Source organism: Cherax quadricarinatus, chromosome 2 (genome assembly GCF_038502225.1).
Source record: "Cherax quadricarinatus isolate ZL_2023a chromosome 2, ASM3850222v1, whole genome shotgun sequence".
NCBI lineage: Eukaryota > Metazoa > Arthropoda > Malacostraca > Decapoda > Parastacidae > Cherax > Cherax quadricarinatus.
This window is the reverse complement of record NC_091293.1, coordinates 21,261,645-21,283,643: the sequence shown is the minus strand read 5'-3', so window position 1 is coordinate 21,283,643 and position 21,999 is coordinate 21,261,645. Positions and strand designations below refer to the sequence as shown.

Sequence of the window (21,999 nt, the reverse complement as noted above, 5' to 3'; positions counted from 1 at the left end):
GCGCCTGTGGGAGAAATCCCAAAGGCCAAAAAGAGAAAGGGCAAAAGGGAGGGGTGGGGAGGAGGAGGAGGAGGAAAGGAAAAAGGGGAGGATGGGATAGGGGAGGGGAGATTGGGGGGTAATTAGGTTCGGTCTGAGGAAGAAGACCGACAGGTCTAATTCCTCAGACCAAGAGCCTCTTCACCACGCCAAGGAGCCCCCCTTGAAGAGGAAAAATGCCTGGAACTAGTGCTGATATTGGTGAATTTAAGGCCAGCAAAGGTTGGTTTGAGAGATTTAAGAAGCATAGTGGCATACACAGTGTGATAAGGCATGATGAGGCTGCCAGTTCTGACAAAAAAGCAGCTGAAAAATATGTTCAGGAACTGAAGGTGTACATAGAGGCTGAAAAATTTAAACCCCAACAAGTGTTCAATTGTGACAAAACAGGCCTCTTTTGGAAGAAAATGCCAAAGAGGACCTACATTACTCAGGAGGAAGAGGCACTCTCAGGACACAAGCCTATGAAAGACAGGCTAACTCTCATGTTTTGTAGTAATGCTAGTGGGGATTGCAAAGTGAAGCCTTTACTGGTGTATCACTGAAAATCCCAGAGTGTTCAAGAAAAACAATGTCGCCAAACAATAGTACACCTCCATCCTTTTCCCTCCTCCTGTTTCATCACTCATCAATAAGTCTTCAATAAAGGTAAGTGTCATTTTAGTATTGTTTTATTCTGCATGTCTCATTGTTTTCTGTGTAGAGAAATGTATATTTCATGTAAAAAAAAAAATATTTTTTTAATACTTTTTGGTGTCTGGAATGGATTAATTGGATTTCCATTATTTCGTATGGGGAAAATTAGTTCGGAAATTGTCAAATTCAGGTTTAGTCACTCTCTCTGGAACGGATTAATTACATAAACCGGGGGTCCACTGTACTTAAAACTAGACATGGGTTATAGAGTGGTAAATTTTAATTATTCATTATTTAAGCTTATTACTAAAGTGAGTTAGTCAAAAATTATATAATTAAAGTGGACCCCCGGATTACGTCATTGGAATACGTAATATTCAGAATAATTAATGTTTTTTCATCAAAATATTGGCTTGGTGATCGTCACTGAACTTGGTATAAGTCATTCGTCTGGAATGTGTCCGCGTGGCTTGAGCGGCCCTGACACTCCATGTACAGCCAGTGTGCCATTGTTTATCAGCCATTGAGGATGATCCGGATGATCCCACACGTTCATACAATACATTTTGTATTCCATTCTTTTTAGTGCTTGCAGCTACTAAATAAGCCACCATGGGCCAAAAGAAAGCTCCTAGTGCCAGACCTTTGGTAAAGAAGGCAATAAACATGATTGAATTCAAGAAAGAACACACCAGCCAGGGTACTTCCCCACACACACCAGCCAGGGCACTTCCCCACACACCAGCCAGGGTACTTCCCCACACACCAGCCAGGGTACTTCCTCACACACCAGCCAGGGTACTTCCCCACACACCAGCCAGGGTACTTCCTCACACACCAGCCAGGGTACTTCTCCACACACCAGACAGGGTACTTCCCCACACACCAGACAGGGTACTTTCCCACACACCAGACAGGGTACTTCCCCCCCCTCCCCCGCATGATTTGATTTGAGTGGGACTGGCGCATGAGTGAATAGAATTATCAAAGCTTATTGGTTGGGAAGCATTGAAAATTGGATTGAACAAATACAATTCTGTTAGTGGGATGGTTTGTGAAGGACCTGCCTAGTATGGGCCAACAGGCCTGCTGCAGTGTTCCTGCTTTCTTATGTTCTTATGTACACCAGCTTAGGAAATTGCTTCAGAGGAGGAGAAAGAGAGAGGGAAGAAGGTGCAAAATGGAGTGAGGTGCAAGCATTTGTGGAGGAACATCACCCTAACCCTCTCCTCTCCTCCCATCTTACATACACCAACAAGAGTCTTCAATAAAGGTAAGTGTTTTATACTCGATTTCTCATATTTTTCTTTATGTAAATCTAGATTTAATCTATAAAAAAAATAATTTTTGTTAATATTTTCTGGCGTCTGGAATGGATTAATTGGATTTACATTATTTCTTATGGGGAAAATTAATTCGGAAATTGTCAGATTTGGGTTTAGTCACTCTCTCTGGAATGGATTAATTACGAAAACCAGGGGTCCATTGTAATAAGATTTATAGTAATGAGGTAGCAAAAAACAAATGACAGTATTACAATTAGTGCAGTTTACAATGTTACAACAGTTCAATTTTAAGCATGAAACAAATTCTGTTAAACTTTATGTTATAGCTATGAAAGCATCTAATTTCTGTTTTAGGGACGTGACAACCAGAGCATTAATTATGGCACCAGGGGGTGATGGCACAGGTAACCAGCACTCTAAAGCTGCTAGAGAACATCTTGGCTGCTGGGGATCATCCAGTAGTCACTCACATAGCAAAAAAGAGCCTGAAATTGTTACCATCTTGCCACCGGGAACACAGACTTGCCACACTGCAACAATCGCTCCAGGAATGACGCAACACCAACTTGTCGCAGCTTCACAGGGTGAGAAAGTCTTTTTGGTATAATACTTGAGAAAATGATATACAGTGGAACCTCGGCTTACGAATGCCCCACCATACAAGTTTTTCAGGATACGAGGAGTCACTCGGTCTATTTTTTGTTTCTGGATACAAGCAAAAATTCAGGATGCGAGCTTCCCCCTCAAGCAACTGTTTTTAGACCTCCAGATCTTACAAAAGTAAAAGTAAATATATAATTGTAGTTCATTGTTGTGATGTATTATGTTGTTTTTCCTGCTTAAGATTATAACTGCAACAGAAATAACAGTAGTAGTATTTCTTACCTTAAATTGTGGGTGCTGGTGTTTGTGGATGATTGTGAAGAGAGTGGAGAGTTATGTTGTGGTCCTACTGGGCTGAGGTGGATGGTAGAGGTTCTGGTACTGAAGTTGATGGTTGTACTGGAGCGTGCATAAATTCTGTAATGGATTTCTGTTCTATTTTACCCTGCAGTACGTTATACAACTGATGGTAAGGCTTCAGGAAGCAGTCGGTCAAAAAATTTTAGCTCTTTTGTTTACCGTCCGATTTCCTCCAGTTTTGGTGCACAAGACAGTGTTTTCACACTGTGTAAAAAATATTTGTCAAAAATATACCTCAAACAAGTAATAAAGGAAGAAATAGGTACATTAGGTGAATAAGTTACTTCCGAGATATTGGCCTGGAACGCCGGCTGGCTTGCCGTCTCGAAATTTTTTTTTTCGTGAAAATCGCGTTTGTTTGGGGGTATTTCTTAGTAAACTAATGTTCTAGCACAGTTATCCTCTTCAAAACACCGTTTTCTCTTACTCAGAGACCAAAGAATACGACATGGAGACGACATGAGAGGATTCACTCATTTATATCGAAATATTCCCGATGGTCTCTCGCCATATTATGGCTTATTTTATTCAGTCTAGAGTATATAACATGTTTGTATGTTATTTATAGTGTTTATTATATCATATTAGATCAATTCTGATAGATAAATAAACCGTAGAGTTGATATATAAGCTGATATAAGTGTAATAATGAAGTGATTTCTCCTGGCACTCTCTGGAGTGGGAACACTGCCGAGCATTCCCATATGGTTCCTGGTTGGCTCTAAGTCTACGGATAAGCTCCACCTACTGTTTTATGATGCCAAATAGTCAGTTATTATATTAGAAAGAATAATGCAAGAAAAAGAGATATAAAACAAGGAAAAAATTCCAAAATATATACGGGCTGTGAGCAGACTCGCTACCCACATCGCCGTCACCATGCCTGATATAAATGACTATAATTTCATGTAGAAATGTCGTAGAACATTGATTCTTGTACCATTGTGTTGCCAAAGAGTTAAGCTATTTTTCAGTATAAATAACTCAATTTCCATAATTTTCGATTTTTTTTGAGAGCGCACAGAAAATTGCCCGACGGCCTCCTTCAGTTGCTCTAGACACCGTTTCAGGGTCCTCTTCAGTGAAAAAGTCTAGCTATAAGTCATTCAGTAAGTCACTCAAGTCATTCAGTCAGTCAAGTCATTCGATCAGTCATTCAAGTCATTCAGTCAGTCAGTCAGTCAAGTCAGTAAGTCAAGTCAGTAAGTCATTCAGTCAAGTTAGTAAGTCATTCAGTCAAGTAAGTAAGCCATTTGGCAACACTGGTATGCCATGTTGGGGGATGGCAGGTCTCCCCCGCTGACCCACAACAAGGCAGCCACTTGAGATAGGGAATGGTAGCCACCACTTGACACATTTATTTATTTATTTTATGTCTTTGCAAACAGTACATTGAGATTTTGTATTTACAATAGTGGGTTGCAATGCAAAAAGAACCTCTATTATGCATTGGCATTATGGGCCAACTTAACATTATTGGCTTACAGTCTACTTAACCCCTTGACTGTCGCAACCCCCAATCCTGAGGTGTCTCCTGGCGTCGCAAAATTTAAAAAAAAAAAAAAAATGATTTTTCTTATGAAATGATAGAGAATCTTTTCCCGATTGTAATGACACCAAAAAAAACGAAATTTGATGGAAAACTGACGGAATTACGCTCTCGCAAAGTTAGCGACCTTGGCGATATTTACAAATTGGCAATTTCGCCCACTTTGAGCCCTATTTTCGGCTAATTCCTTTGTTTCAGTCGACCAAACTCATAGCTATTTCTTTAGAACTCCATTTTTCTATCGATTGAGTACAAGAAACTGCCCATTTACCAATTTCAACTACCCAATAACGTGGTCAGAAATTTGCAATTTGGCCAATTTCACGAAAATTAAAAAATATGACAATTTCAAAATAAGGTCCAGAATGAACAATGCAGACATTCCTGGCTCTAAAATAACATTTTCTTTGTTCATCAGTCATGTCTCCAGACTACTGCAATACTGTAATAATTGTATAAATGACATCAACCCTTTCATGACTGCATATTAGAATGGCTAGTTGGACATTTATTGGACAATGATGTCATTAGTTTACTTTTGAACATCGGCAAAAATCAAACATTTCCCCTACTTTGAGCTCCATTTCCAGGTTTTTTTTTTTATAGTAAAATCAATCAAAATCATCTCTTTTTCTATAATATGTTTTCCATTCTATCAAATGAGACCAAGAAAACGAGAATACAACCATAAATACTATACGAAAATAGACCACAAAGTCGGCATTTTAATTACAAAAAACGGTCGGAGTTTTTTTTTTTCTCATTATGCACTGCATGCTCCAGGTTTTTTTTTATGTGGTGCACACTGACCACACAGACCCATTCTCTTACATGTGGGCCTACCAGCTTTCTCCTTCTTGATTTGAAGCCGCTAGAATTTATGAGCATATAGTATGCGTCAAACACGGTACCTCGTAAGACGTATATATACGGCCGCGACAGTCAAAGGGTTAATACTAAGGAGTATATCATAGTTATACAGTAGGATAGTAATTATTTCATAGTTGTACGGTAGAATATTAATTATAAATGAATCAAAATTTGAATAAATCAAAGATATATTTATATTCGAAAATGCTTTTTGTGAAAACAATGATTCAATTATATTCCTGTCAACAATGGATAAAAGGTTCAATGTGATTGTTTCCGTTATGATGTGGAAGTACATAGGTGAGTGTGTACTGACTATTTAGCATTTAGTCTAGGGTGATTAAGTGGCTTTTGAGAAGAGTCTTAAATTGATTTTCAGACTGGGTTACTTTAATATCTTTTGCTAATGAATTCCATATTTTGGGGCCCTTTATGTGCATAGAGTTTTTACACAGTGTGATATGGACACGAGGTATATCAAAAAGAGATCTGTGTCTTGTGTTGTGGTCATGTGCCCTGTTTAAGTTGGTGAGGAGAAGTTTGAGTGGAGGGTTTATATTTGTGTGTATTGTTCTGTGTATGTAGTAGGCACATGAATAAGTATGTATGTTTTTAATGGTGAGCAGATTCAGACTTGAAAATTGTTGGAGTATGCTGGCGGGAGTGGGAATTTGTTATCATTCTTACTGCTGCCTTTTGCTGGGTTATTAGGGGTTTTAGGTGATTGGATGTTGTTGATCCCCATGCACAAATTCCATATGTAAGATAAGGGTACATGAGTGAATGGTACAGTGCCAGGAGAGCTGATTGTGGAATGTAGTAACTTATCTTTGATAGTATGCCTACAGTCTTGGAGATTTTCTTGGTGATTTGTTGTATGTGTGTCCGGAACTTATGGCTACTGTCAAGGTGGATACCTAGGAATTTTCCCTCTGTGAGTCTTGTGACTGATTATCCATTTAGCGTTAATTGGATCATTTGCAGCTTTGTTTCCAAATTGAATGAAATAGGTTTTATCAGTATTCAGGGTAAGTTTGTTAGTCATCATCCAGGCAGATATTTTCTGTAATTCAGCATTGACTGTGTTTGGGTGGGAAAAGACATATGTAGTGTCATCTGCAAATAATATGGGTTTGAGTAGCTGTGATGCATTCGGTAGATCATTGATGTAGATGAGAAAGAGGAGTGGTCCAACGATGCTTCCTTGTGGGACTCCTATTGTGATTGGTTGGGTGGAAGAGTTTGCATCATTTGCATACACATGTTGAGTTCTGTTACTAAGGTATGACTTTAGGTAGTTGAGGGAGTGGCCTCTGATACCATAGTGCATTATTTTGGAGTACAGCAATTCATGGTTGACTGTATCGAAAGCTTTACGTAAATCAATGAAAATGCCCAGCGGGACTTCTTTCTTTTCAAGTGCGGTATATATTAGTTCTAGCATGTGTATGATAGCATCATTTGTACTTTTATTATTCCTGAATCCAAATTGACAAGAGTTTAATATGTTATGTGAAATGAGGTAGGAATAGATCCATCTATGAATTAATTTCTCAGAGATTTTAGAGAGCAGTGGTAAGTTAGATATTGGTCTATAGTTATTCAAGTCAGCTTGGTCACCTCCTTTATGGATCGGAGTGACCCTCGCTATTTTGAGGATTGTTGGGAAGGTAGATGATTCAATGGATTTGTTAAAGAGCGTTGCAATAATTGGTGACAATATACTTGAGAAGCTTTTTTGTACATAAAAGCAGGCAAGTTGTTTATGTCTCCTGCCTTGTTTTTAAGGGTATTTATGATGAGCGTAACTTCAATGGGGTTGGTTGGAGCTAGGAATAACGCATTTGGGTAAGTACCTATGAGGTAGTCTGATGGACGGGTGTTTGTGCATGGTATTTTGTTTGCTAGATTTTTTCCTATGGTGGAGAAGAAAACATTAAATCTGTTTGCTGTTTCGGTTGGAGTGAGTAGGGGTTCATCTGATTTTGTTAGTTTGATTGCTTTGTTTTTGGATAGCTTTTTAGTTCCAAGAATTTCAGATAGAGTTTTCCAGTTTTTTTTCATATCACCTTTGATGTTATGTAATCTATTTTCATAATACAATATTTTTGACCTTCTTATCAGGCTGGTAAGTGGTGACGAGTAACTTTTGAACTGTTCTCTAGTTATTTGACCCATTCTATACTGTTTTTCATATTTATGCTTTGTGTTAATGGATTTGAGGATGTTTGGTGTTAGCCAGGGATTATTCAGTCTCTTTGCTGTGATCTGTTTAGTTTTTCTGGGGCAATGTCTGTTATAGAGGCATTGGGCTGTTTTTTTAGAAAATTATTTATACATTCATTCATATCTGTATATGTTTCGAGTTCATTTTGCCAATCGATGTTATTCATAGCTGCTATAAAGTTGTTAACTGCTGTCTCGTTATATAGTCTGTAGGTTACTTTAGTAATGTCTTGTGGCAGTTTGCCCAGATTTGTCATGAGAAAGGTTGGGTAGTGGTCTGTAGTGTTGTCTGTGATTATGCCTGATTTTAAAGGGGATATGGTGTTTGTCCAGATGTGGTCTATTAAGGAGATGCTTATATCGGAGATTCTTGTAGGTTTAGATATTGCTGGTAGCAACAGGCAGTTACTCATTGTGTTTGTGAATTCGGTTACTTGTGGGTCCTGGTCGTGTAGTATGTTTATGTTGAAATCTCCTGTTAGTAGTAGGTGGTCTTTATTCATGTGTGCATCAGTAATCATGTTTCCTAGTTTTTCACTGAAGTGATAAATGTTTGACTGTGGTACTCTGTAGATGTTTATAACTGTGAGGGGTTTTTGCAGGTCTTTTGATTTAAATTTGGCTCTGATATATTCTCCAAGTTCGTCCCTTGTGCTAGATTTATTGATACATTCGAGTTGATTTGAATAGTATATAGCTGTTCCTTCCCCTTGCTGGTCTGTTCTACAGTTGTGTATGGCCATGTAGCCAGGAATGGTATAGAAATCTGTAATATCAGGCTTAAGCCAGGTTTCTGTGAGTGTGATGATTGATATATTGGAATGAAGGGAACTGAGTAATGCTGTGAGGTCATTATAATGTTTGCTCAAGGATCTGACATTGTAGTTAAAGATGGTTATGTTATTGTTTGCACTGAGTAATGTCTTTGCTTGGTCTGCTGTGTAGTAATTACAGTTGCTGGTTGATTCATGTAATTTATTTTGTAAAAAGTTTACATCAGGATCTATGTCTGTAATCATAGGATGAGAGTAATTTTACAAACTAGATTTTCTGAGTAAAATGATGTAAGATTTATATTGAATCTACAACTAGACTTATAACTAAGACTCCATGATTAATCTAAAACTTGTAAAAATTTAGAAGGAAAAGGGATTATTACAGAATAGATAATTCAGTTATACACTTAAGCATCTAATAGCACCTTAATTATTTTAACAAGTGAGTTTATGAACTACAGTAGATATTTACAGCTAAAATAAAGGAGCTAATGAATATAATAATAAAAGAATGTATTAAAAGCAAAAATCAGTAGCACCTGAGGTAGTCTATAGCACCTGGAGTATTTTAATGGCAAAATAGTGAACTTATTACACTTTAGCACCTGAGAATAGCACTTTGATTATTTTAACAATTGTGAATATATGAACTGAGGTTGTTATATAAAGCTAAAATAAAGGAGAAAATATATAAGGGACTAAATTAAGTAATGGTAAACAAAGTTCAATAGACAGATTGTCACTATGATATAATATTGATTTGTGAGTAAGATCTGATTTGTAATGTATAATAAGTTGAGCAGTTAATTGCACTATAAAAAGTAGAGAAATATGAGGTAGCTGGTACTAGCTAGCAAAAGATAGTTTTGAGACTCACACAATAATGTAATTGGAATATACACTAATTGCACCCACAGTATAAAAGGGACTAAAAAAAGTAGTGGTAAACAGAATTAAATGGACAGGTAGCAACCATGAATAACATTAATTTGGAGTAAGATTTGACTTGCAACACAAAATTATGAGCAATTAAAAGCAATTAAAAAGTAAAAAGTATTTGAGGTAGTTGGTATTAGCTAGTAAAAGAAGAAAAAAAAATAATAATGCACAATAATGTAATAGTAAATAATAATAATGCACAATAATGTAATAGTAAGGTACACTATATGCACCACATGTATTTATATATTAAGGACACTTATCGAAGATTTATGGGGTAGGTTTAAAAATGTAGTGTTAGAGTGTTCAGCAGAAGTTTGTGGTTACAGGAAAGTGGGTGTGGGAGGGAAGAGGAGCGATTGGTGGAATGATGATGTAAAGAGAGTAGTAAGGGAGAAAAAGTTAGCATATGAGAAGTTTTTACAAAGTAGAAGTGATGCAAAGAGGGAAGAGTATATGGAGAAAAAGAGAGAGGTTAAGAGAGTGGTGAAGCAATGTAAAGAGAGAGCAAATGAGAGAGTGGGTGAGATGTTATCAACAAATTTTGTTGAAAATAAGAAAAAGTTTTGGAGTGAGATTAACAAGTTAAGAAAGCCTAGAGAACAAATGGATTTGTCAGTTAAAAATAGGAGAGGAGAGTTATTAAATGGAGAGTTAGAGGTATTGGGAAGATGGAGGGAATATTTTGAGGAATTGTTAAATGTTGATGAAGATAGGGAAGCTGTGATTTCGTGTATAGGGCAAGGAGGAATAACATCTTGTAGGAGTGAGGAAGAGCCAGTTGTGAGTGTGGGGGAAGTTCGTGAGGCAGTAGGTAAAATGAAAGGGGGTAAGGCAGCCGGGATTGATGGGATAAAGATAGAAATGTTAAAAGCAGGTGGGGATATAGTTTTGGAGTGGTTGGTGCAATTATTTAATAAATGTATGGAAGAGGGTAAGGTACCTAGGGATTGGCAGAGAGCATGCATAGTTCCTTTGTATAAAGGCAAAGGGGATAAAAGAGAGTGCAAAAATTATAGGGGGATAAGTCTGCTGAGTATACCTGGTAAAGTGTATGGTAGAGTTATTATTGAAAGAATTAAGAGTAAGACGGAGAATAGGATAGCAGATGAACAAGGAGGCTTTAGGAAAGGTAGGGGGTGTGTGGACCAGGTGTTTACAGTGAAACATATAAGTGAACAGTATTTAGATAAGGCTAAAGAGGTCTTTGTGGCATTTATGGATTTGGAAAAGGCATATGACAGGGTGGATAGGGGGGCAATGTGGCAGATGTTGCAAGTGTATGGTGTAGGAGGTAGGTTACTGAAAGCAGTGAAGAGTTTTTACGAGGATAGTGAGGCTCAAGTTAGAGTATGTAGGAAAGAGGGAAATTATTTCCCAGTAAAAGTAGGCCTTAGACAAGGATGTGTGATGTCACCGTGGTTGTTTAATATATTTATAGATGGGGTTGTAAGAGAAGTAAATGCGAGGGTCTTGACAAGAGGCGTGGAGTTAAAAGATAAAGAATCACACACAAAGTGGGAGTTGTCACAGCTGCTCTTTGCTGATGACACTGTGCTCTTGGGAGATTCTGAAGAGAAGTTGCAGAGATTGGTGGATGAATTTGGTAGGGTGTGCAAAAGAAGAAAATTAAAGGTGAATACAGGAAAGAGTAAGGTTATGAGGATAACAAAAAGATTAGGTGATGAAAGATTGAATATCAGATTGGAGGGAGAGAGTATGGAGGAGGTGAATGTATTCAGATATTTGGGAGTGGACATGTCAGCGGATGGGTCTATGAAAGATGAGGTGAATCATAGAATTGATGAGGGAAAAAGAGTGAGTGGTGCACTTAGGAGTCTGTGGAGACAAAGAACTTTGTCCTTGGAGGCAAAGAAGGGAATGTATGAGAGTATAGTTTTACCAACGCTCTTATATGGGTGTGAAGCATGGGTGATGAATGTTGCAGCGAGGAGAAGGCTGGAGGCAGTGGAGATGTCATGTCTGAGGGCAATGTGTGGTGTGAATATAATGCAGAGAATTCGTAGTTTGGAAGTTAGGAGGAGGTGCGGGATTACCAAAACTGTTGTCCAGAGGGCTGAGGAAGGGTTGTTGAGGTGGTTTGGACATGTAGAGAGAATGGAGCGAAACAGAATGACTTCAAGAGTGTATCAGTCTGTAGTGGAAGGAAGGCGGGGTAGGGGTCGGCCTAGGAAAGGTTGGAGAGAGGGGGTAAAGGAGGTTTTGTGTGCGAGGGGCTTGGACTTCCAGCAGGTATGCATGAGTGTGTTTGATAGGAGTGAATGGAGACAAATGGTTTTTAATACTTGACGTGCTGTTGGATTGTGAGCAAAGTAGCATTTATGAAGGGGTTCAGGGAAACCGGCAGGCCGGACTTGAGTCCTGGAGATGGGAAGTACAGTGCCTGCACTCTGAAGGAGGGGTGTTAATGTTGCAGTTTAAAAACTGTAGTGTAAAGCACCCTTCTGGCAAGACAGTGATGGAGTGAATGATGGTGAAAGTTTTTCTTTTTCAGGCCACCCTGCCTTGGTGGGAATCGGCCAGTGTGATAATAAAAAAAAAAATACTTATCTAATCTATTAAAGAAATGTCAGCTTTTCTAAGGAAGGTAGAGAAATCATGTTCATTTGAGATGGTGTGTTGTTGTCCTGTTGAAGTTTTTCTAACTAGTATTTTCCCATCTCAAGTGAAACACTGATGTATAATGTTTTCCTGTTTAAGTTTTCTCAACCTGAACAGAAGGTTTTGATGTTTTCTCATTAGACACTCATTGATGAGCACTCCATTTTTCATTGTAATTGCTGATTTAACCCTTTGACTGTCGCGGCCGTATATATACGTCTTACGAGGTGCCGTGTTTGATGTATATATACTCAAAAATTCTAACGGCTTCAAATCAAGCACGAGAAAGCTGGTAGGCCCACATGTGAGAGAATGGGTCTGTGTGGTCAGTGTGCACCATATAAAAAAAATCCTGGAGCATTCAGTGCATAATGAGAAAAAAAAAAACTCCGACAATTATTTTTAATTAAAATGTCGAATTTGTGGTCTATTTTCGTATAGTATTTATGGTTGTATTCTCATTTTCTTGGTCTCATTTGATAGAATGGAAAACATATTATAGAAATAGTGGTGATTTTGATTGATTTTACTATAAAAAGAACTTGGAAATGGAGCTCAAAGTAGAGAAAATGTTTGATTTTTGCCAATGTTCAAAAGTAAACAAATGATGTCATTGTCCAATAAATGTCCAACTAGCCATTCTAATATGCAGTCATGAATGGGTTGATGTTATTTATACAATTATTACAGTATTGCAGTAGTCTGCATAATAGTAAGTCTTCTATTTTTTGTTTGAATAAAAATTCAAAATAGAAAGCAAGAGTAATATCAGAGGGGCCTGGAGACATGACTGATGAACAAAGAAAATGTTATTTTAGAGCCAGGAATGTCTGCATTGTTCATTCTGGACCTTATTTTGAAATTGTCATATTTTTTAATTTTCGTGAAATTGGCCAAATTGCAAATTTCTGACCATGTTATTGGGTAGTTGAAATCGGTAAATGGGCAGTTTCTTGTACTCAATCGATAGAAAAAATGGAGTTCTAAAGAAATTGCTATGAGTTTGGTTGACTGGAACTATGGAATTAGCCGAAAATAGGGCTCAAAGTGGGCGAAATCGCCGATTTGTAAATTCGCCGAGGTCGCTAACTTCGCGAGAGCATAACTCCGTCAGTTTTCCATCAAATTTCGTTTTTTTTGGTGTCATTACAATCGGGAAAAGATTTTCTATCATTTCATAAGAAAAAATAATTTTTTTTTTTTTTTTTTTTTTTTTTTGAAATTTTGCGACACCAGGAGACACCTCAGGATTGGGGGTTGCGACAGTCAAACGGTTAATTAAGTCCTTTCTTTTATCATATGAATGAAGTCTGATCATAATACTGTGTTTACTACCTTGTTTTCCTAGCAAACGTGTTTCTTTGATTTCATTGTTTTGCACAGTAACTTTTACGTGGTCCTGTATTATCCTGATAGCAGTTTCTTTGCACTGTTCTTGGGTTATTTCACTAGGAATGTGTGGACTGTTTATTATAACTGCATCAGACAACTTATCTTGTCCGGTTTTGTCGTCTTGGAAATCAAGGTATTCATTCAATCAAGTGTGCATGTTCTGATTCCAGTCTTTGATTGCTTCTTCAACCTTCATATTTAGAGTTGTTATTTGCTCAGTGTGACTGGCTATAGCTGTTTTCAGAGTATTTTCTGTGTCAGCACTTCCCGAGGTAATCTTCTCTTCAAGGTTTTGGATCTTGTTCTCGAGGTTGGTTATCTTGGATTCTCATCATGCAAGTGTTGCTTTAATATCTTTGATTTCGCTTTCTAGAGCAACGATGTAGTCCCTGATATTGTCAGGAATAATCATACCTGAGTTATCATGGGTGAATCCTTTGAAGGGAGTGGAGTTGGAGGGGGAGTCAGCCATGTTTGTTGTTGTTGTTGTTCCCTGGGTTGTGGTGGTGAGGGGGGTTGATGATACACCGGCGTCCTGCTGGGTAGACAAGTTGAGTTCTAGGGTCCTTGGTGTTATTCTTTTCTTACTGATGTTGTTTCTTCTGCGATATCCTTTCATAGTATCACTAAAGTAGATACTGTGTAGCTATGGTGAAGGCTTGATTTCCATACAGTGGAACCCCGAGTTTCGAATACATCGACTATCGAACGCTTCGAGTTTCGACTGCTTTTTTCGCACCAACATGCCCTGTGTTTCGAACCACGTATCAGACCTGTCCGCCTGCTCCACACCTGCGTGCCTCCCCATGCAGGCGTCGTGAGTCAGTCTGGCTTTGTTTCTCGAGTGAACATGACATTATATACTAGGCATTTAAAGTTCCCTAGAGTGATAAAATGCATATACAGTACACTCATTACTTACCTTAAAATATTTGTAGTTTTAATGGTCTTCATATAGGGTGCAAGGTGAATATTAAGGTTGGTAGGTATCAAAGTGTGGTAGGTATGTAACCCCCATCTGGCCACCCCACCTTACACATTATATAGTAGGCATTTAAAGTGCCCCAGAGCAATAAAATGCATATGCAATACACTCATTACTTACCTTAAAATATTTGTAGTCTTAATGGTCTTGATATAGGGTGCAAGGTGAATAGTAAGTGTGGTAGGTATGTAACCCCCATCTGGCCACCCCACCGCACACATTATATAGTAGGTATTTAAAGTGCCCCAGAGCAATAAAATGCATATACAATATACTCATTACTTACCTTAAAATATTTGTTGTCATAATGGTCTTAATATAGGGTGCAAGATGTATAGTAAGGTAGGTAGGTATCAGAGTGTGGTAGGTATGTAATCCCCATGTTTGTGAGTTTTGTAAACAGACCAGTTGTTGTTGTTGATACTAGCCAGGACACGAGTGGTTTTTGTTCACCATGTCAAGCTGACGAAAAAATCTCATATTTATGTTAATTTATATGTTTATATGCTATGTAGCGTGTTTATTATATAATTTTGAGAAAATATCATAGATGAATTAAGCAAAATGGCCATACAGTGGAACCTCAAAAATCGAATGTATCACATATCGAACGTTTCGAAAATAGGACCATTTTTTCGGACAAACTGTGTTTCTATTATCGAATGCGCCCCTATTTTCAGACCGCCAGGTATGGACCTGTCTGCCGCCCGCTCTGTCCACGTCCCTGCGTAGGTGCCGTGAGCAGTCTAGCTTTGTTTATGCTTGAGTGAACACTAACCTGCGCTCTCATTCATGCATTTTACAATTATTTCGTTGTGTTTAGTGCTTGTGGGACTGTGAAATAAGCTGCCATGGGCCCAAAGAAACTTGCTAGCAGTACCCCTGTGGTAAAGAAAGTGAGAAACACCGTAGATGTGAAGAAGGAAATAATACAGAAGTATGAGAGTGGTGTGAGACTTGTTGAGCTTGCCAGGATGTATGGGAAAAACAAGTCGACCATCGGTTCTATCCTGTCAAAGAAAGAACAAATCAAGGAAGCTGATGTTGTGAAAGGTGTTAATATAGGGAGTGGATGAGGTGCCTTGTTCAAAGATTAAGGAGATTTGTGCCAAGTGGAATGATGTCCAAATGTTTGTGCAGAAGTACCACCCTGAGCAAGCTGAAACAAGCCATCTTTGCAACAAGTTCAGTGACAGATCCATGTCCCATTTTAGGGAAATGTTAAAGAGGCGCCAGAAACAGAGGACTGTGGACAGTTATTTTGTGAGACAGGGATCCAGTGACTCTCAAGCTGGTCCTAGTGGCGTTAAAAGACAGAGAAGGGAAGTAACCCCAGAGAGGGCTTTACCTGAAGTCCTCATGGAGGGGGATTCTCCTTCCAAACACTAACCCCAACTCCCTCTCTCCTCCTCCCTATCTTCCAGATGCCATCACCAATCTTCAATAAAGGTAAGTAAAAATGTTATTTTATATGTACACCTACCATCCGACTTACAACCACTCGACTTATGACCGTGTTTTTTATGCCAAATTTCTGGGAAATAAACAACTATTTGTGTTGTACACAGTGTTTATCCTAAACCTTACAGTATAAAATACAGTACTAACAACATAAAAAGTAAAGTAAAACATGAAATACCAAAATAAAGCAATAAAATAAAGTCATTACAAAAATGTTTTGTTGATATTCAGTAGTAAAGTTCGACTCACGACCATTTCGACTTACTACCGGTTTCTCGGAACCGAACTCGGTCATAAGTCGGATGGTAGGTGTATTACTATACATAATTAAAAACTATAGTATTTGTTGTATGTAAAACTGGAATTAATCTCTATAAAATGTATTTTTTGTGTGAATATTTTTGGGTTTCTGGAACGGACTAATTGTATTTCCATTATTTCTTATGGGAAATATTACTTCGAATTTCAGACTTTTCGAATTTGGAACTAGCTCCTGGAACGGATTAAGTTCGATTTTTGAGGTTCCACTGTATTAACGTTTTATGCGACATTTAATGCACCTCAGAGTGATTATTGTGTTGTTATTATTATTATTATTATTATTATTATTATTATTATTATGGCATCTTAGTGACTAATAACACACTCTTAATGATTTTAATGTGTTCCTGCATGCTAGCACAGGTACAAGTTGTGGAGTTTAAAGCCTATCTTCTGCAAGGTACAGTGGAACCTCAAAAATCGAACTTAATCCGTTCCAGGAGCTAGTTCTAAATTCAAAAAGTCTGAAATTTGAAGCAATATTTCTCATAAGAAATAATGGAAATACAATTAATCCGTTCCAGAAACCCAAAAATATTCACACAAAAAATACATTTTATAGAGATTAATTACAGTTTTACATACAACAAATATTATTTTTAATTATGTATAGTAATACATATAAAATAACATTTTTACTTACCTTTATTGAAGATTGGTGATGGCATCTGGAAGATAGGGAGGAGGAGAGAGGGAGTTGGGGTTAGTGTTTGGAAGGAGAATCCTCCTCCACAAGGACTTCAGGTAAAGCCCTCTCTGGGGTTACTTCCCTTCTCTGTCTTTTAATGCCACTAGGACCAGCTTGAGAGTCACTGGACCCCTGTCTCACAAAATAACTGTCCACAGTCCTCTGTTTCTGGCACCTCTTCAACATTTCCCTAAAATGGGACATGGTTCTGTCACTGAACTTGTTGCAAAGATGGCTTGTTTCAGCTTTCTCAGGGTGGTAATTCTGCACAAACATTTGGACATCATTCCACTTGGCACAAATCTCCTTAATCTTTGAAGAAGGCACCTCATCCACTCCCTCTTCCTCCTCCTCTGAAGCAAGTTCCTCAGCTGTGGTCTGATACTGCTCCAGATGAAGCTCTTGCAGCTCTTCAGTGGTTAGCTCTTCCCTGTGGTCCTCCACCAACTCTTCCACATCCTCACCACTAACCTCCAACCCCAGGGTGTTCCCCAATGCCACAATAGAGTCCACAACAGGCAGAGGGTCAGCTGGGTCAGGGTCAACCTCAAACCCTTCAAAATCCCTCTTTTGGACACAATCTGGCCACAATTGTCTCCAAGCAGAGTTCAAAGTCCTGGAAGTCACTCCCTCCCAAGCCTTACCTATAAGGCTTATGGAGTTGTAGATGTTGAAGTGATTCCTCCAGAACTCTCTTAGGGTCAACTTAGTGTCTGTGGTCACTTCAAAGCACTTTTCAAACACTGCTTTTGTGTAGAATTTTTTGAAGTTAGAAATGACCTGCTGGTCCATGGGCTGGAGGAGAGGAGTGGTGTTAGGAGGTAAGAACTTCACTTTTATAAAACTGAAGTCCTTAGACAAGAGGTCTAATAAGTTTGGAGGATGAGCAGGAGCATTGTCCATTAACAGGAGGCACTTGAGTGGCAATTTCTTTTCTTGGAGGTATTTTTTCACACTGGGGCCAAACACTTCACAGACCCACTCTTTGAAAATTTGCCTTGTGACCCATGCCTTATGATTAGCTTTCCACAAGACACATAACTTGTTCTTAAAGACATTGTTTTTCTTAAACACTCTGGGATTTTCTGAATGATACACAAATAAAGGCTTCACTTTAAAATCACCACTAGCATTAGCACAGAATAAAAGAGTAAGCCTGTCTTTCATAGGTTTGTGTCCTGGCAGTGCCTTTTCCTCCTGTGTGATGAAGGTCCTTTTTGGCATTTTCTTCCAAAACAAGCCTGTTTTGTCACAATTAAACACTTGTTCAGGTTTGAATTCTTCACTATCTATGTACCCCTTAAACTCCTGTACAAACTTCTCAGCTGCCCATTTGTCTGAACTGGCTGCCTCACCATGTCTTACAACACTGTGTATGCCACTATGCTTCTTAAATCTGTCAAACCAGCCTCTGCTGGCCTTAAATTCACTATCAGCACTGGTTCCAGGAGTTTTCTGTGCCAGATCAGCATGCAACTTCCTTGCCTTTTCGCAAATAATCGTCTCTGAAACACTATCACCTGCAATTTCTTTATCCTTGATCCACACCAGCAACAACTTCTCAACCTCTTCAACTATTTGTGGTCTTTTTTTGGTTAGCATATTAACACCTTTCGCAACATCAGCTTCCTTGATTTGTCCTTTCTTTGCCAGGATAGAACTGATGGTCGACTTGTTTTTCCCATACATCCTGGCAAGCTCAACAAGTCTCACACCACTCTCATACTTCTGTATTATTTCCTTCTTCACATCTATGGTGTTTCTCACTTTCTTTACCACAGGGGTACCACTAGCAAGTTTCTTTGGGCCCATGGCAGCTTATTTCACAGTCCCACAAGCACTAAACACAATGTGTGAATGAGAGCACAGGTTAGTGTTCACTCAAGCATAAACAAAGCTAGACTGCTCACGGCACCTGCGCGGGGACGCGGACAGAGCGGGCCAGCAGACAGGTCCCGTACCTAGCGGTCTGAAAATAGGGGCGCGTTCGATAATTGGGACACGGTTTGTCTGAGAAAATGGTCTTATTTTCGAAACGTTCGATATTTGATACGTTCGATTTTTGAGGTTCCACTGTATGTAAATGGTGTATGTACACCATTTCATTTCTACATTATGGATTTCTTATGAAAGAAGTGATCTAATGCAGTTAGCATTACAAACTCCGTTTTCTTCTATACTAACACATCTGAAGGAGGAAAGAATGGGAAGACATTTTCATAGCTGGAGCAAGAATGCCCACGACTGCGTCCTCCCCCGCCACCACATATGTAATGACAGACATACAGTGGACCCTCATTTTTCGTAATTAATCCGTTCCAGAGAGCGTGTCTATTATCGAAATTGAAGATTTGCGAATCCATTTTCCCCATAAGAAATAATGTAAATCCAATTAATTCGTTCCAGATGCCCAGAAGTATCAACAAAAATTTTTTTTTTACCTTAAAGATGGATTTACATGCACAAAAGAATGAACATTCAACATGACAGTTACCTTTATTGAAGGCTGTTGGTGATAAATGGAAGACAGGGAGGAGGAGAGAGGGAAGAGAGGTTATTGTTTGGAAGGGGAATCTCCCTCTCAAAGGACTCTAGGTCACTTCAGGGGTCACTTCCCTAGCTTAAATATAGATTTACATGCAGAAAAGAATGCCAAATAAATGTAAAGCACTAATAAAATGTATAAATGAATGTTTAACATCACACTTGCCTTTACTGAAGACTTTTGTTGGTGTATGGCAGATGGGGCAGAGGGAGGGGAGACGAGGTTGTTGTTGGAGAATATGACACTAATATCAACTCTACGGCTTATTTATCTATCACAATTCAATTAATATGACATAATAAACAATATTAATAACATAGAAACATGGAATATACTCTAGAATGAATAAAATAACTCATTATGAATGTCACAAGAGGTGTTGTGTTGTTGTTGTTGGGTGTATAAGGGCCACTGAGAGCATAAGCCATCCATAATGGTGGTGAAGCAGCAGCTGAGGTGGTGGTGTTTTCTGTAGCCCTATATAACTCCAACAATATTGGAGGAGTTGGTAGAATCACTGAAGAAGGCACCCTCTACCACCATCACAATCACTACCACCCTCTACCACCATTACTACCACCTTCTACCACTATCACAACTGCTACCACCATCACTACCACCACCTACCACTATCACTACCACCATCTACCACTATCACAACTTCTACCACCCTCTACTACCATCACTACCACCCTCTACCACCATCACTACCACCCTCTACCACTATCACAACTGCTAGCACCCTCTACCACCATCACTACCACCCTCTACCACTATCACAACTACTAGCACCCTCTACCACCATCACTACCACCCTCTACCACTATCACAACTGCTACCACTCTACCACCACCACCTTCATATTTTTCTACAAACTTTTTCTTAAATTATATGTGTTTCTCACATTCCTTACCAAAGGGCTGGCACTAGAAGCTTTCTTTGGAGCCATGGTGACTTATTTAGCAGTTGTAAGCACTAAAATGAATGGAATATTATGAAATGTATCATATGAACTCAGGGGATCATCCTCACTCACTGATAAACAGTGACACACTGGCTGGGAATGGAGTGTGAGGTGGCTTGGGGCTGTGTGCACGCGTCCCAGACGAACGACTATTTGCGAGTCAAACGACGATTTGCGAGTCACTGTTTTGACGAAAATAACGTTACAATTTTCGAAAATTACGACTTTTGAGCCTTACGATTATCGAGGGTCCACTGTATTTTATTCATTCTAGAGTGTGTATCGGGTTTTTATGTTATTTGTATTGTTTATTATGTTATATTAGATGAATTGTGATAGATAAATAAGCAGTAGAGTTGATAATAGTGTCATATTGAAGTACTATTTTGTCATGCCTCCTGACAGCAGGAACGAATTAATTGGATTTACATTATTTCTTATGGGAAATACTGCTTTGAGTTTCAAACGTTTTGACTTTAGAACCAACTCCTGGAACGGATTAATTTTGAAACTCGGGGTACTACTGTATTTTATTCATTCTAGAGTATATATCCTGTTTCTGCGTTATTTATATTGTTTATTATGTCATATTAGATGAATTGTGATAAATAAGCTGTAAAGATGATATTAGCATCATATTCCTGCCTCCTGAGAGCAGGAATTCCACTGGAATGGATTAATCACATTTCAGTTAACTCAAATGAGGAAAATTGACCCAACATACAAGCAGATCGGGATATGAGCAAGGTCACGGAACAGGTTAAACTCGTAAGCCAAGGTTCCATTGTATTTCTTATCAAGAGAGAATGTGATCTTCTAGCAGTTAGTAAGAGAGATAATTGTTGACACTTTGTTATTAAAAGAACCCCATTAGATTCCTAGGCAGGGTGATACATAGACATTACTCTTGTTCACCATGGGTGCTTGAGTGTAAGTCTACTGTTGTTAGTTACCTCCTGAAGGGTGGTATACATCAGATATGGGTGTGCTGGGAAATGAGCCCAGGCAGAGTAACAGTGCTTAACCTATAAATACAAAAAGGCACAATACCATGACTGGAACAATACACAATCCGCACATAGGAGAGAGGAGCTTACGACGAAGTTTCAGTGCAAGTCGGACCGAAACATCATCGTAAGCTCTTTTCTCCTATGTGTGGGTTATTTGTGTATTGTATGTACTTAACCTGTAAATTCATCATTATAAAAATATTGCTTCCTCATTCTAAGTTTAGATGAAGGGACTCAAGACTTTCATTTTATAGTTAACCCTGGATAACCCTAAAAGCTTTTGATTCTCCTTCCCAGGACATTGCAGAACCAACCTTTATTACAATAACATTTTCCTCCAGTTAGATCTTTATGAAGTCAAGACTTGATAAAGTTCTACTGAGCATGAGCTGTTGTCTATAATAATGGTTTGTTCTGCACCATTTGTTTTTCTACCAGGGCTTGCTGGCAATATTTTCCATCCATCAGTTAGCTAACACTCATGTATCCTCTCAGTTGAGGTATCTTAATGCTGGTGAAGGGCTCTTGATCTAAGGAAATGAAGCTTCTGTCCAGTTCCTTGAATTACCTCCTATTCCTAAGGGGCTGTATGACCCCTACAGATTTATTTACATAATGTAATAAATACGTTACATAAATCAGTGCTGGCACCTAGGGGGTAACAGCCTGTCTAGCAGCATTTAAAATATTAAACAAAACCAACCTAGGGCCAAGCTTGTTTCTTCAC

At 38.6% G+C, this 21,999-nt stretch overlaps 1 protein-coding gene across 1 annotated transcript in view; it reads left to right on the top strand.

Annotated features, from left to right (window-relative positions):
* LOC128692057 (uncharacterized) overlaps positions 1-21,999 on the top strand; it is a 207,767-nt gene that overhangs the window by 136,490 nt on the left and 49,278 nt on the right. The window contains exon 2 of the mRNA XM_070087587.1: positions 2,316-2,545. Within this exon, the coding sequence (XP_069943688.1) occupies positions 2,341-2,545 (205 nt within the window). The 5' untranslated portion in view covers positions 2,316-2,340. The remainder of the gene's footprint in view (positions 1-2,315; positions 2,546-21,999) is intronic.